Source organism: Salvelinus alpinus, chromosome 37 (assembly GCF_045679555.1).
Source record: "Salvelinus alpinus chromosome 37, SLU_Salpinus.1, whole genome shotgun sequence".
Lineage (NCBI taxonomy): Eukaryota > Metazoa > Chordata > Actinopteri > Salmoniformes > Salmonidae > Salvelinus > Salvelinus alpinus.
The window spans coordinates 16,508,721-16,522,984 of record NC_092122.1 but is presented as its reverse complement, the minus strand read 5'-3'; the positions used below and the strand labels follow the sequence as shown (position 1 = coordinate 16,522,984).

The window sequence follows — 14,264 nt, the reverse complement described above, 5'->3', positions numbered from 1 at the left end:
TGATTTTCTGCTTCTTCCCACCTGATTCCGGGAATCCTCCAACTGGGATTTCGGGGAAAACCATGGAATTTATTGAAAGTAACCAGTATTTTGCAACCCTATCTATGATATTGAAATGTGGTCATAGCTCTGGGGTCTTAGTTTGTGCTGCCTGCCCCTTGGGTCTATGGTGACATTTGTGTTTGAGTACTGGAGCTCAGCCCAGTAGAGAAGTTTAAATTGGGTGGATTGCTGAGGGAGAAAGGAAGCTGTTTTGGGGTGTGTATATATGTTGGGGGGGAGCTGTGTTTCTTGTTAACTAAACTGTCAGTGTCCGTGGCTAGTAAAGTGCAGCTCATTGTCTCTCGCTCTCCCTCTCTCGTTCTCACACATACACACACCTTTGGGCCAAGGGGATGGGTCTGGTTCTGGGTAATCCCATACATCCTGGGAGGAAGAGGGAGAGCGTTACATTTTGTAAACATTCTGATATATATACACTGCTCAAAAAAATAAAGGGAACACTAAAATAACACATCCTAGATCTGAATGAATGAAATATTCTTATTAAATACTTTTTTCTTTACATAGTTGAATGTGCTGACAACAAAATCACACAAATTATCAATGGAAATCAAATGTATCAACCCATGGAGGTCTGGATTTGGAGTCACACTCAAAATTAAAGTGGAAAACCACACTACAGGCTGATCCAACTTTGATGTAATGTCCTTAAAACAAGTCAAAATGAGGCTCAGTAGTGTGTGTGGCCTCCACATGCCTGTATGACCTCCCTACAACGCTTGGGCATGCTCCTGATGAGGTGGCGGATGGTCTCCTGAGGGATCTCCTCCCAGACCTGGACTAAAGCATCCGCCAACTCCTGGACAGTCTGTTTGGACAGTCTGGTGCAACGTGGCGTTGGTGGATGGAGCGAGACATGATGTCCCAGATGTGCTCAATTGGATTCAGGTCTGGGGAACGGGCGGGCCAGTCCATAGCATCAATGCCTTCCTCTTGCAGGAACTGCTGACACACTCCAGCCACATGAGGTCTAGCATTGTCTTGCAATTGGAGGAACCCAGGGCCAACCGCACCAGCATATGGTCTCACAAGGGGTCTGAGGATCTCATCTCGGTACCTAATGGCAGTCAGGCTACCTCTGGCGAGCACATGGAGGGCTGTGCGGTCCCCCAAAGAAATGCCACCCCACGACTGACCCACCGCCAAACCGGTCATGCTGGAGGATGTTGCAGGCAGCAGAACGTTCTCCACGGCGTCTCCAGACTCTGTCACGTCTGTCACATGTGCTCAGTGTGAACCTGCTTTCATCTGTGAAGAGCACAGGACGCCAGTGGCGAATTTGCCAATCTTGGTGTTCTCTGGCAAATGCCAAACATCCTGCACGGTGTTGGGCTGTAAGCACAACCCCCACCTGTGGACGTCGGGCCTTCATACCACCCTCATGGAGTCTGTTTCTGACCGTTTGAGCAGACACATGCACATTTGTGGCCTGCTGGAGGTCGTTTTGCAGGGCTCTGGCAGTGCTCCTCCTGCTCCTCCTTGCACAAAGGCGGAGGTAGCGGTCCTGTTGCTGGGTTGTTGCCCTCCTACATCCTCCTCCACGTCTCCTGATGTACTGGCCTGTCTCCTGGTAGCGCCTCCATGCTCTAGACACTACGCTGACAGACACAGCAAACCTTCTTGCCACAGCTCGCATTGATGTGCTATCCTGGATGAGCTGCACTACCTGAGCCACTTGTGTGGGTTGTAGACTCCGTCTCATGCTACCACTAGAGTGAAAGCACCGCCAGCATTCAAAAGTGACCAAAACATCAGCCAGGAAGCATAGGAACTGAGAAGTGGTCTGTGGTCACCACCTGCAGAACCACTCCTTTATTGGGGGTGTCTTGCTAATTGCCTATAATTTCCACCTGTTGTCTATTCCATTTGCACAACAGCATGTGAAATTTATTGTCAATCAGTGTTGCTTCCTAAGTGGACAGTTTGATTTCACAGAAGTGTGATTGACTTGGAGTTACATTGTGTTGTTTAAGTGTTCCCTTTATTTTTTTTGAGCAGTGTATATATACAGTGGGGAGAACAAGTATTTGATACACTGCCGATTTTGCAGGTTTTCCTACTTACAAAGCATGTAGAGGTCTGTCATTTTTATCATAGGTACACTTCAACTGTGAGAGACGGAATCTAAAACAAAAGTCCAGAAAATCACATTGTATGATTTTTAAGTAATTAATTTGCATTTTATTGCATGACATAAGTATTTGATCACCTACCAACCAGTAAGAATTCCGGCTCTCACAGACCTGTTAGTTTTTCTTTAAGAAGCCCTCCTGTTCTCCACTCATTACCTGTATTAACTGCACCTGTTTGAACTCGTTACCTGTATAAAAGACACCTGTCCACACACTCAATCAAACAGACTCCAACCTCTCCACAATGGCCAAGACCAGAGAGCTGTGTAAGGACATCAGGGATAAATTGTAGACCTGTACAAGGCTGGGATGGGCTACAGGACAATAGGCAAGCAGCTTGATGAGAAGGCAACAACTGTTGGCACAATTATTAGAAAATGGAAGAAGTTCAAGATGACGGTCAATCACCCTCGGTCTGGGGCTCCATGTAAGATCTCACCTCGTGGGGCATCAATGATCATGAGGAATGTGAGGGATCAGCCCAGAACTACACGGCAGGACCTGGTCAATGACCTGAAGAGAGCTGGGACCACAGTCTCAAAGAAAACCATTAGTAACACACTACGCCGTCATGGATTAAAATCCTGCAGCGCACGCAAGGTCCCCCTGCTCAAGCCAGCGCATGTCCAGGCCCGTCTGAAGTTTGCCAATGACCATCTGGATGATCCAGAGGAGGAATGGGAGAAGGTCATGTGGTCTGATGAGACAAAAATAGAGCTTTTTGCTCTAAACTCCACTCGCCGTGTTTGGAGGAATAGAAGGATGAGTACAACCCCAAGAACACCATCCCAACCGTGAAGCATGGAGGTGGAAACATCATTCTTTGGGGATGCTTTTCTGCAAAGGGTACAGGACGACTGCACCGTATTGAGGGGAGGATGGATGGGGCCATGTATCGCGAGATCTACACCAACAACCTCCTTCCCTCAGTAAGAGCATTGAAGATGGGTCGTGGCTGGGTCTTCCAGCATGACAACGACCCGAAACACACAGCCAGGGCAACTAAGGAGTGGCTCCGTAAGAAGCATCTCAAGGTCCTGGAGTGGCCTAGCCAGTCTCCAGACCTGAACCCAATAGAAAATCTTTGGAGGGAGCCGAAAGTCCGTATTGCCCAGCGACAGCCCCGAAACCTGAAGGATCTGGAGAAGGTCTGTATGGAGGAGTGGGCCAAAATCCCTGCTGCAGTGTGTGCAAACCTGGTCAAGAACTACAGGAAACGTATGATCTCTGTAATTGCAAACTAAGGTTTCTGTACCAAATATTAAGTTCTGTTTTTCTGATGTATCAAATACTTATGTCATGCAATAAAATGCAAATTAATTACTTAAAAATCATACAATGTGATTTTCTGGATTTTTGTTTTAGATTCCGTCTCTCACAGTTGAAGTGTACCTATGATAAAAATTACAGACCTCTACATGCTTTGTAAGTAGGAAAACCTGCAAAATCATCAGTGTATCAAATACTTGTTCTCCCCACTGTATATATTAGTTTAATTTGTATATTTGTTTTCTATATATTTTATACTTAATAGCCTCGTGTCTGTTTCAGGATGAAAAGGTGAATCTCCTCTGATTGCAGCGATGGCAGTGCAGGCTGGCATACAGGTAAGAAAATGACTTATTATCATGAACATACAAGGATTTTTGGGACGTTTTTTGTTGTTCAGAATTGGTAACTCCTTTTCCCTCAAAGGCCCAGTCCAAAGACCTCTTCTCATACCGTGGCCACTATCCCTGCTGTATTTACATATCTAAAGGATAGGAGTAGCAGTCAGGTGTTAGCAAAACGGCTCGGCTACAATGGCAAAGCAAAATCGTGACGTTCTCGCCAGTTTAGGACCCTTCACGCTTTCCTGGTTTAGCTAGTCCAGGGCTACCCAACCCTCTTCCTGGAGATCTACTGTCCTGGAGGTTTTCAGTCCAACCCTAATTTAGCATATCCCACAGTCAGGGTCTCAACTTACTGTTGAGTTAAGATATTAGAATACACTAGGTGCCATTTTGTGCATAAGCAGTTTTACAGTTATGTTACTCACTTGATAGTCACCCAACGCCAGTAAAAATGTGTTGGTAAATTAGTTAGTTTAGCCAACTATCTAAATTTGTAGTAATCATGGCTGAATTACCAACACCCTGTGTGTGCCCAGGGGCACTGACCTCCAGGAGACCCTCATGTATTTTATTTTGTTAGTCACTCTCACTCAGATATTATATTAACATGGCATAAGTTATTGCAGAATGTGTAGAATTGTAAAAAATTTGCTTTAAACCCACCAAAAAATATCCCCACCCTGTGGCAAAATGTGTTCCAGCAAAAAATCGTCTGGATTTTTTTTTTCAAGTTCTGTAAAGCAAACTCATTTGTTTACTTTTTGTCAATAAAATACTTTTGCTGCAAACATCCCTCTGTACGTATTAAATTATAGTTTTTAATCACGGTGCTGGGTTAATGTGTAGCGGCTAATTGCATAGCTAATAGGCTATGTGTTTGTAGATGGACTGAGGTGAATGAAGCAACAGCAACCAATGTGATAATGGCTAGGGTTATTTTTGCTGTTCTTCAAATAGCACTTTGGAGTTTTTAAATGGTATAGAAATGCAGTAAATGAGCTTCAACTTTCCCCCCCTGTCCAGACCTCACTAAAACTCAGACTTTGGTTACGGCCCTGCCTGTGGGGTTTCTCCTCCCTGGGTCAAAGGTCAACAAGAACCATGGGAAGATTTCACAACTAAGAGGAGCATAAAGGACTAGCATGTGTAACTCTGGCCCTGTTTGAATCCTTCCTTTCTCTCGTCCTTGAAGTTATCACTGATCTGAAATAGGGCTGGGAATTGCCAGGGACCTCGCGATACAATATTATCATGATATGTCGGTGCCGATACAATATGAATTGCGATTCGATACTGTGATTTTATTATGCTTTGATGTTCCAAACATATTACTCACAATATGTCTGCTGCAGAGGGATGAGAGAACCATGCCAAAATGATCAGTCATTGAAATAAAAGTGCGGAAACCATGTTGGCTCACTATTTTAAAAAGAAGATGGAGAACAAGATATAGGATGAAAAATACTGGAGTTTTGGCGCAGGCACAGCGAAAATATAAATGATAATATCGTCCAAAATATTATTGTGATATGTATTTTTCTCCCATCACTAATCTGATGTGACATTATTAGTGAAAGCAATGTAGTGGAAACAGTTTTTTGCACTAAAATCATGTGATTCCGTTAAGGAAGGGTGAAAGGATGCATTTGAGAAGTATTCAAACTCATTGGCTTGGTGTCTGTCTTGTGATCACACCAACATGCAATCGAGAGGCCTAGTATGTGTACATATATGCGATCCACATCATCCTGAATGGCTATTTGGTGGCTTCATTAAGAACGAGTTAGGAATGTAGATTTGCTGTTTTTAAATCCCTTTCCTAACTATGTTCCATTAAGAGGGAGCTTTAAAGTCCAATGTTTAAAACTCTTACGATCTCCCTCCCCTATGTGCCAGATTTACCAGGATTATGCTGTATTTGTTTACACAATTAGTCTACTTGCCTGTACACAGGCTACCCCTACACCCTTATTCTGAAAACTAAACGTATACCTGGGAGGAGTCTAAAGTTTTCACAGTTCCCAAAACCATTTAGCTATTTGATTTGGACACAGGAAAGGTGTTAGGTTTTCTACTGCACAAGGACTACCATAAAGGATCAGTTGAATTGATGTCTAACTAGAATAAGCCTACGGTGAGGGCTACTAAAGCTTTCATTTCTGTGAAACCTGCATCCAGTCAGGTGATGCTGGAGAGGTCACCACGGGTAATCCCCAATGGTATTGTGGTAATCTCCACATGTTTATGTAACTCAAAACACTCCCCTCCTCGTCGCCTTTTCTCTAATTAGCTGTTTTCAGTGCGAGTAAGACGGAAAACAACATATGTTGTGGGGTTGCCTTGCCCAGAGCAAAAGCCAGGCACCTTATCCTTAGAACATAGTTATGCAAGGGAGAGGGGGTTGGGGAGTTGCGAGAATTTCTTCTAATTTCTGTGTTTTAATTAAATGCACCTCTTTTTGACAACCAGACAGAATTTTAAATGCTTTCTACTGAGCAGGGCCATTTACGCTCTCACTCTCTTTCTCTCTCACTCTCTTTCTCTCTCACACCTTCTTTCTCTCACTTTCTTTCTCTCACTTTCTTTCTCTCACTTTCTCTTTCTCGCACTCTCTTTCTCTGTCACTTTCTCTCTCATACTCTCTTGTCAGTCTGGGATGTTTTCTGTGACGTCCGATATCTCCAACCCTCGTTCTCTACCTCCACTGAAGTTTGGGAGTCACTCAAATGGGGTCGTGAAAAAAAACTCCCAAAGAACAACCGAGACCTTTCTGTGAGGCTAAACCCAGGGAAAGTCTCAATCATGATTTACCAGTGAGGATGTGGGAGAGAGGCAGCGATAGCGGATATACTGTCAGCTGTGTGTATGATTGGAGGTTAATCTGATGTGACTGTAGGATACAAGGCTTGTTCCAGCCTCCAGGAATTCTCCTCCCCTCAGCTGATTTCCTTTCCCTCACTGCGATTGGAATATCACCACAGACATCTAGTACGCCGTCTCAGAGGACTTGGTTGTCTCGACAATATCCCATTTCTATTCTTCTTCCATTTTAGAGTCATACAAAACGCTGCTCAATCTCCAAGGCAACCTTTCCTCCGTCTATTTGCACTTCAATCTTAGTGTAGCTGGATAGTTTTTTTGGGGGGCCAAATGTCGAAATTGTATACTGATAAATATCAACATGTTTGAAAATTGATATGCTTGAATCATGTTATTCTTGCCCTGACGAAGGCGCGGTCTGTGTGCCAGGGGCTGAGGTCTAGTATCCTGTGTGAGTGAAGGATTTCTCCCCCCGGCCTATCTCACTGCCAACAGAGTCTAAACCCACTTCCAGTGATCCGTGCAGCTCCTATAGTCTACGAGCATTTGGATACAATCACTATCGTGCTGGAATCTATTCTGAAAATATGACACCCTTTGTCAGGCTGACACCACTTGTAATATAATGGAAGGGTTGAATGACGGATGAATGTAAGCGATATGCTATGAACATTTAATTTTCAGACCCCAAAACCTTTCTGCCCTCTCTCCCTATAGTAATGGCACCAGCTGGTGGTAGTTTGTCACTCAATATGCTCTTTCTCTCTTCCCCCCCCCCCCCTGCAGGTGTGGTTCAGGGAGAAGTTTGACACGCCCCTGCAGAGTCCACGCAGCCCTTTGACGCTTCGCCATGGGCCGGGCTTGGCCGATGTCCTCCAGTATGACCAGTGGCTGGCCGTGCGCCACGAAGCCACACTGGTACCCATGCAAGAGGACCTGGCCATCTGGCTCACCGGGATGCTGGGTAAGACCAGGCGGGTCATGGGGGGGAATAATTCAAAAAGTGTGTCGTTGTCTTGTTCCTGTGGCATTATTTGTCCCCTGAACCTGGCAATGGAAGTTTTTGGATGTGCAGCCTAGAATTCTTCCTTTTGTTAATCATTTGGCCTTAAATGTCTCGCCCTGTCACTCACCCATCACTCCCAACAATACACACTAACACACTCATACTAATATTTTCATCTCTGTCTCTGATACACAGGAGAGGAGGTGAGAGCGGAGAGCTTCATGGCGGAGCTGAACAACGGGGTGAAGCTCTGTCGGCTAATCGGAGCTCTGCAGAGCAGGATCTCTCAGAGCGGGGCCTCGGATATGGGCAAGGTGAGCTGTGATGAGAGGAATGGCAGGGGGAACAGGATATTAAGGAAAAGTAGGCGAGTGGGGAGAGTGGTATGGATAGGGTAGTTTGAGTTGGTGGTCTGTTTCCCATCTGAAACGAGTTGGTGCGTTTGGTTCTGAAATTATTCGTTTTTCTGTCCATTTGAAAATATCACCTAACCAAGAATGGTCATATGTCAACTGTGATGCAATGCATGTGTGGTTAATTTGTTATACATTTTTAATGCCTTTCCCTGCAGTTGTTTCCCACGAAGAAGGTAGCATGTAAGTGCAATGCCTCTCCAGGGTCCTTTTTCGCCCGCGACAACACTGCCAACTTCCTGGGCTGGTGTCGCCGCATAGGCGTGGAGGAGACGTACCTGTTTGAGTCAGAGGGCCTAGGTACGTGTTTTAGTTTGGTGGGGAGGCTGTACTGACCAGTAGGCACAGCAAGTAGGAGCTAATCACAAACGGCCATCGCTCCAGACAGTTTTGAAGTGTATATTTGGGTTATTTTTTTCCGGCAGCCTCTAGTTAGCTTAGCATTCTAGCATGAATATCCACAGGTATCAATCAAACCAAAACCCATTCAGTCTTGTGTAATCAGTGGAGCAGAACCATGGATGTACAGTTGAGGTAGGGTCCAACTCCATTCCATCCCACCACTCTTGTAACATTACTACATTATCCTTGGAGTTGATTAATGGCTCCTTAGCTTAATCGGTTCAAAGGAACATGGGCTGAGTTGTAAGCCTTTAATGACTGAACGGAGCAGATGCCTCCACTGCAGCCATTGTCTGGCTTTTGTTTAAGCCATCCTCCTTAATGACATAATAGGATCCACCATAGAGAGCAATTAACATAAGTTCTCTATGTGGACACCTCCTCATTATAAGTAATGGGTTTGTGACACTGCTGCGATACTATACAACCATGTCGTCTCTACGGTATGTATTTTCTCTGTCTCGCAGTTCTGCACAAGGATCCCAGGCAGGTGTGTCTGTGTCTGCTAGAGATTGGCCGCATCGTCTCCAAGTAAGTTTCCCTTGGTTGATAGATGATGTACAGTACCAGTCAAAAGTTTGGACATGCCTACAGTGATTCCATGTGTTATTTCATAGTTTTGATGTCTTCACTATTATTCTACAATGTAGAAAATAGTTTTGAAAAATAAAGAAAAACCCTTGAATGAGTAGGTGTGTCCAAACTTTTGACTTGCACTGTATGTGCTGTAGATGTTGCACTGTGACAAATGTAAGCTAAGATCATTCTAGAACATGACCACCACGTTTTGTTTTTACCTTTCACTGATCCTGTAGTTATGCAATGTGGTATGTTGCAGCTGTTTTGGGATAGAAAGATGGACAAGGCAGCAAAAGTGGAATGTGTGGCATCTTTTTTTCCATTCCTAACAGTCCCTTTAAAGCACTGGACTTATCTGTTTTTCTCCATAGGTATGGGGTGGAGCCTCCGGTGCTGGTGAAACTGGAGAAGGAGATTGAGCTGGAGGAGACCCTGCTGAAGACTACAGGGCCTGCTCCTGCAGTCAAAACCTTCACTGTGTGCTGCCAGCATGGGGGCCTCTACCAGCCTGGGGCAAGTCACTCCAGGAGTTAAAACTGTGCTAATGTCAAATTTCTACTGACTAAATAGGGACTCGACTCTCCACTTTCCTCTCCTCTCATCTCTCTTGTTGTTCTATTAAAATAGTTAGTGACCCAGTTCATCAGATCCAAAATGGCGGCAGCGGTGGCTCTAGTTGCCTCACTGCTCAGGGCTGTATGAGTCATTATGGTCCTCGTGATGCTCCATCCATCTGGGGTCATGTGACTCTAGCCTGTGGCACCAATGCAGCTCAGTCACAACATCAACAAACATCAGAACACTTCCTGTGTCCACAGCCTAAGCTGCATGACACTTAGCCTTTGATGATTAGTGTCTTTGCCAAAGCGGTCCTCTTCAACTACAGTATTCAGAGGCTGCTACTGAATGCTGTTCTATAGCCTTTCAAGTCTTTGCAACTTAAAATTGGTTCATTTGAGTTCATCAGTTCATTGCGTTTTCCTGTTAGCAACTCTACTTTATCCTTAGGCGATGGGTTAATGAAACAGGGTTTCTCAATGTTTTAGAAAGTGTCTTTCCCATGTTCTTGCTTCCTTAGCCAGGACTCTATAGGCCCATGTTAATTCTCCCTCTGTGTTACAGGAGCAACATCTGATGGACGAGCCGCCGTGTAACTGCTCCCAGAGAGTATCTATTGAATACCTGTCAGAGGGCCGTTATAGACTGGGAGACAAGACCCTCTTCATCCGGGTGAGCAGCACACACTGTATAGTGACACACTGAACACTCCCAAGCATTGAACACCAGTGTTGGAGTCAATTCCATTGCTAAGTGAGCATTAGACCTGTAGCTAGTGACACACCCTTTCTGTCCTCTGCCAAGAGACCAGGAAACATCTCTCCACCGTAACCTCATTCATTACCTGGCCACTAATCCAAAGGTTCAGTCTCAGTGCCTGGCACAAGTTTGGCTGTGTCAGCACTGTAGAAATTAAATTACTACACTTGATGTAATTCTATGGTCAGTACCTGTCGTCTGGTCCTTTTAGACCTTCACATACTATAGACCAGATAGTCTTGGAGACTTGAGACCAACCTATATAGACCAGATAGTCTTGGAGACTTGAGACCAACCTACTATATAGACCAGATAGTCTTGGAGACTTGAGACCAACCTACTATATAGACCAGATAGTCTTGTAGACTTGAGACCAACCTACTATATAGACTAGATAGGTCTGTAGACTTGAGACAAAGCATTTTGGAAGTCAAGTAAGCTTAGTACCGATGTTGGCTATTTAAGGCTGATAAAATGGTGATACAACTGGAAAGTAAAAGGCCGTGCTAAGTATAAAAAGCAGAGGTGTAGGGTAAAGGAAGCAGGAAACGTCTGTCTCAGTTGCTCATGGTTCCACACAGCAGCAGATCACTCCCTAAACTCATTAGGGAAGCAGAGTGGATCTCATTAGTACTGGACCTACAGGAGGGATTACATTATATTGGCCAGCGTTAGCACTTCCATCAAACAGCAGCTGAAAAAATAGATGGTAGCTGTAGATAGTAGTTGGCAGCACCGTAGATATTAGTTGGTGGTAGTAGGAGTGAGTAGTGAGCGGTTAGTAGTGGTGGTATACTGGTTCCTCCTTTAAAAGCTGTGAGCTTACACTGCGGGACTTAGAGGTCATTTTTCCTTTAGCATGGTACCCTGCGTCACCACTTCACTGTTAACTTTAAAGAGACAACTGAAATGTCTCACATTTATCCCTGTCTCTCCCTCTCTCACTGTGGTAGATGCTGCATGGGAAGCATGTGATGGTGCGTGTGGGGGGTGGTTGGGACACCCTAAGGGGTTTCCTGCTCAAGTACGACCCTGGCCGGGTGCTCCAGTTCACCACTCTGGAGCAGAAGATCCTGGCATACCAGAAGGGGCCACCGGGCCACGGCTCTGCAGCAGCGGCCCCTCCACCTGACATGGACCCTCTTGCTGCAGTCAACCTTATCCCCTCGTCTTCCTCCTCGTCTTCCTCTGGTTCGGCCTCCAAAGCCACCTGCACCCCCGTCTCGACCCCTACTCTGCCCAGGAAAGCAGCCGCAGCACCCAAAAAGATCCTGCAGATGCCCCTTCCCTCCCCCAAGAAGCCCACTCAGAAGCCCTTGCCAATCCCCAAGAAGGTGGCTACTGTGTCACCCACCCTGTCTTCGCAGCAGGGCCCAAGCCAGCAGACGGCACCACTGCTCCATTACTCTTCTGCCCCCAAGCTGAAGCTCAGGCCGTCCCCTCGCGGCGCCCTCTCTCAGCCCCGTAGCCCTGTGTGCCCCGAGCCCTCCTGTAAATGTCCTAAACCCTCCATTCCATCCACCCACACCTCCATCACAGTGCTTCGCCCCGCCACAGCCCCATCGAGGGTCCCCTTCCAGAAAGAGGGCCGACCCCCAACCGGCGCCACCCAACGCCACCTGTCTCAGAGGCGGCCCGCCTCCCCGGCCTCACGCCTTCATCTGGATGTTGCAAGACGGGTCCGTCCAACCCCCCGGGTGACTGTGCCAACACCCAGGCCTACAACGGCCCAACCCACCAGGGCACTAACCCCTACCTCCAGGACTGCCACAACAGTCCTGCCCAAATCCACCATCTCGCTCCCCAAGAGCAAAGACACCACAGCCAAAAGCCAGGCCCAAACCAGGGCCATCCCCAAAGTGGTTGTGCCTCCACGTGGTGGCACCCCTGGGCGGGTACCAGGGGCCCCTAGTGGCTCTTCCGCTGTTGGCAAGACCAACCAGAGAACGGTACCAACTGCACAGAGGGCAGGACGGAGGCAAGCGCCTACCACCAACACCTCCTTTCTCAAACCGGAGCCCACCAAAACGGCCCCCCAAAAAACCAGCCCCAACATCAAAGCCCTCCCCTCCCAAAAGAACACTGCTCTCACAAAGAAGACCCAACTCAAGAACAAAAATGAGGACCCTTATTTTGAAATGAACGGTAGAAGGCATCAGAAGACGTAAAGACGTGAGACGTAGTTGGGGGACGTAGTAACGTGACGGGGAGGGACTGTACTGTCTTACTGAACATTAATGCTTCCATCATGGTATTTGTCTGAAAAAGTCCCCAACCAGAATTCTGCAGAACACCAATGTCCACACAAATATATACCCAACCGGTTACAGATGCAGCAACTGTCAAGACACAAGCTAGTGTGTAACTTTCAAAACGCCATTTGCACCGCTACCAATTTTACATTTATGTTTCTCAGTTGGTTAGATTTTTTTTATGTTACTTTGTCTCCTTTTATTGTCCTGTTGTCAAAAGCTCATGCTTCAATAGCATTTTACAAGAAGTACATTTTTATACAGTCTTTGAATGGGTTGAGAAGTGAATGATACTGATTTTATCTGAGGTCAGCTCAATTCAGTCTTTAGCCTAACACAGAAACACTCAATGGAAGTGTTGTAAACCAACATCCCATCACCAGCCTTTTGTTTCGTATCCCTTTTCCATCATTTGAGTGTTTTTGAAAGCTTTCTAACATCTATTCGTATGTCTTGAGGTTCCCTAGAGAGGGCTCTATCTTTGTCCATCTGATCTGATACATATTATTTCTCTGCATATAAATGTTTGACTTTTTAACGTTGACATTTTCTTTTCAGAAAGGGTCATTTCTGTGCAGAGCTAAGTAAGGCAGCACACTTTGAACATTTGCTTTTTGAGTTTTTAATATTCATTACAAGCAGGTTACTGTAACCAAAGTTTCACATGTTTGACAGAAAGTATAACTGGACTGAATGTTTGTCCTCTGTGTGGATAAGCATTTCATTGATGGAGGTTTGATTGAATATAGACGTTTGTTTTTCTTTGTCACAGACTGGATGATGAATGGGGTGTTTTCCATTTTAGAGGTCAAATTAAGCACTGTTGGAATGTTTCTCGTGTGCCTTTAGAAATGACTGTTGTTGCTGAGTGGCTTTAGAATGTACTAGAAACTAGGGTTTTAATATTTGTTTTTACAAATGAGAATTGCACAAAGTACAAGCACTCTGACTGATTTTTAAAAAATTATTACATGGTCAAATCTCAAATGAATTACTACTGATAATAATATGCCTGTAACACATCCTTTGAACACGTAGTAGGCGATTGCAACTAAGGGACAAGCGAAGCCCTTAATAATTTTACGGAGGGGGAAGTTATCGTGAGGTAGATTTTAATTTGATTCTCTTTTTATTGATCATATTTTTACTTTTCTATGTGGGCTTCATGTCTAAGTTACTTTATCTGTTTTCTTGGTCAGCACTTTATTAAAACCTCTTGGTGTGTTTGTCAATTTGAATGTTGATTCTGTTGATTTGTGTTGTCTGATCTACCTTTGTTACATTGTCCAATAAAAGGCCAAACGTTGCCAGACTTCCTGCAAAACATGTCTGCGCTTCATAATTGACAGTAACATTTGAAGTCAGTGGAAATGATATTGACTTAATTTCCAGGAACTAAGCATACTCATACCCTTTTCACACTCTTGTGCTAACCCAAACCATACTGCGCTAGCTTTCACATTGTCCTTTCCAGCATAGTTTTAGCAACTACAATGGATGCGTAACCAGGCTGGCACAGTAGAGCGTGGCTTGGCCTAGAATAATCCTAGGGTTTGGCTCAGTAGTGTGAAAAAGGTATGAGTAGATGTGCAGCTGAAGTACTAGAAGGTCATTGAAAGTTGAGATCTGTGCAGTCAGATTAGAGCCATATACTTAGTTCAGTATGG

General features: G+C 45.2%; 1 protein-coding gene across 3 annotated transcripts in view; it reads left to right on the top strand.

Moving 5' to 3' along the window:
- The window catches only part of LOC139565751 (GAS2-like protein 3), a 28,213-nt gene extending 14,292 nt beyond the window's left edge, over positions 1-13,921 (top strand). For all 3 annotated transcript variants that reach the window (XM_071386283.1, XM_071386282.1, XM_071386281.1), the window contains exons 2-9: positions 3,747-3,802; positions 7,415-7,592; positions 7,830-7,948; positions 8,206-8,347; positions 8,917-8,980; positions 9,400-9,541; positions 10,151-10,258; positions 11,299-13,921. In XM_071386283.1, coding sequence (XP_071242384.1) covers positions 3,779-3,802; positions 7,415-7,592; positions 7,830-7,948; positions 8,206-8,347; positions 8,917-8,980; positions 9,400-9,541; positions 10,151-10,258; positions 11,299-12,513 — 1,992 coding nt within the window. In that variant the 5' untranslated portion in view covers positions 3,747-3,778 and the 3' untranslated portion in view covers positions 12,514-13,921. The remainder of the gene's footprint in view (positions 1-3,746; positions 3,803-7,414; positions 7,593-7,829; positions 7,949-8,205; positions 8,348-8,916; positions 8,981-9,399; positions 9,542-10,150; positions 10,259-11,298) is intronic.
- The last annotated feature ends 343 nt before the right edge of the window (positions 13,922-14,264 follow it).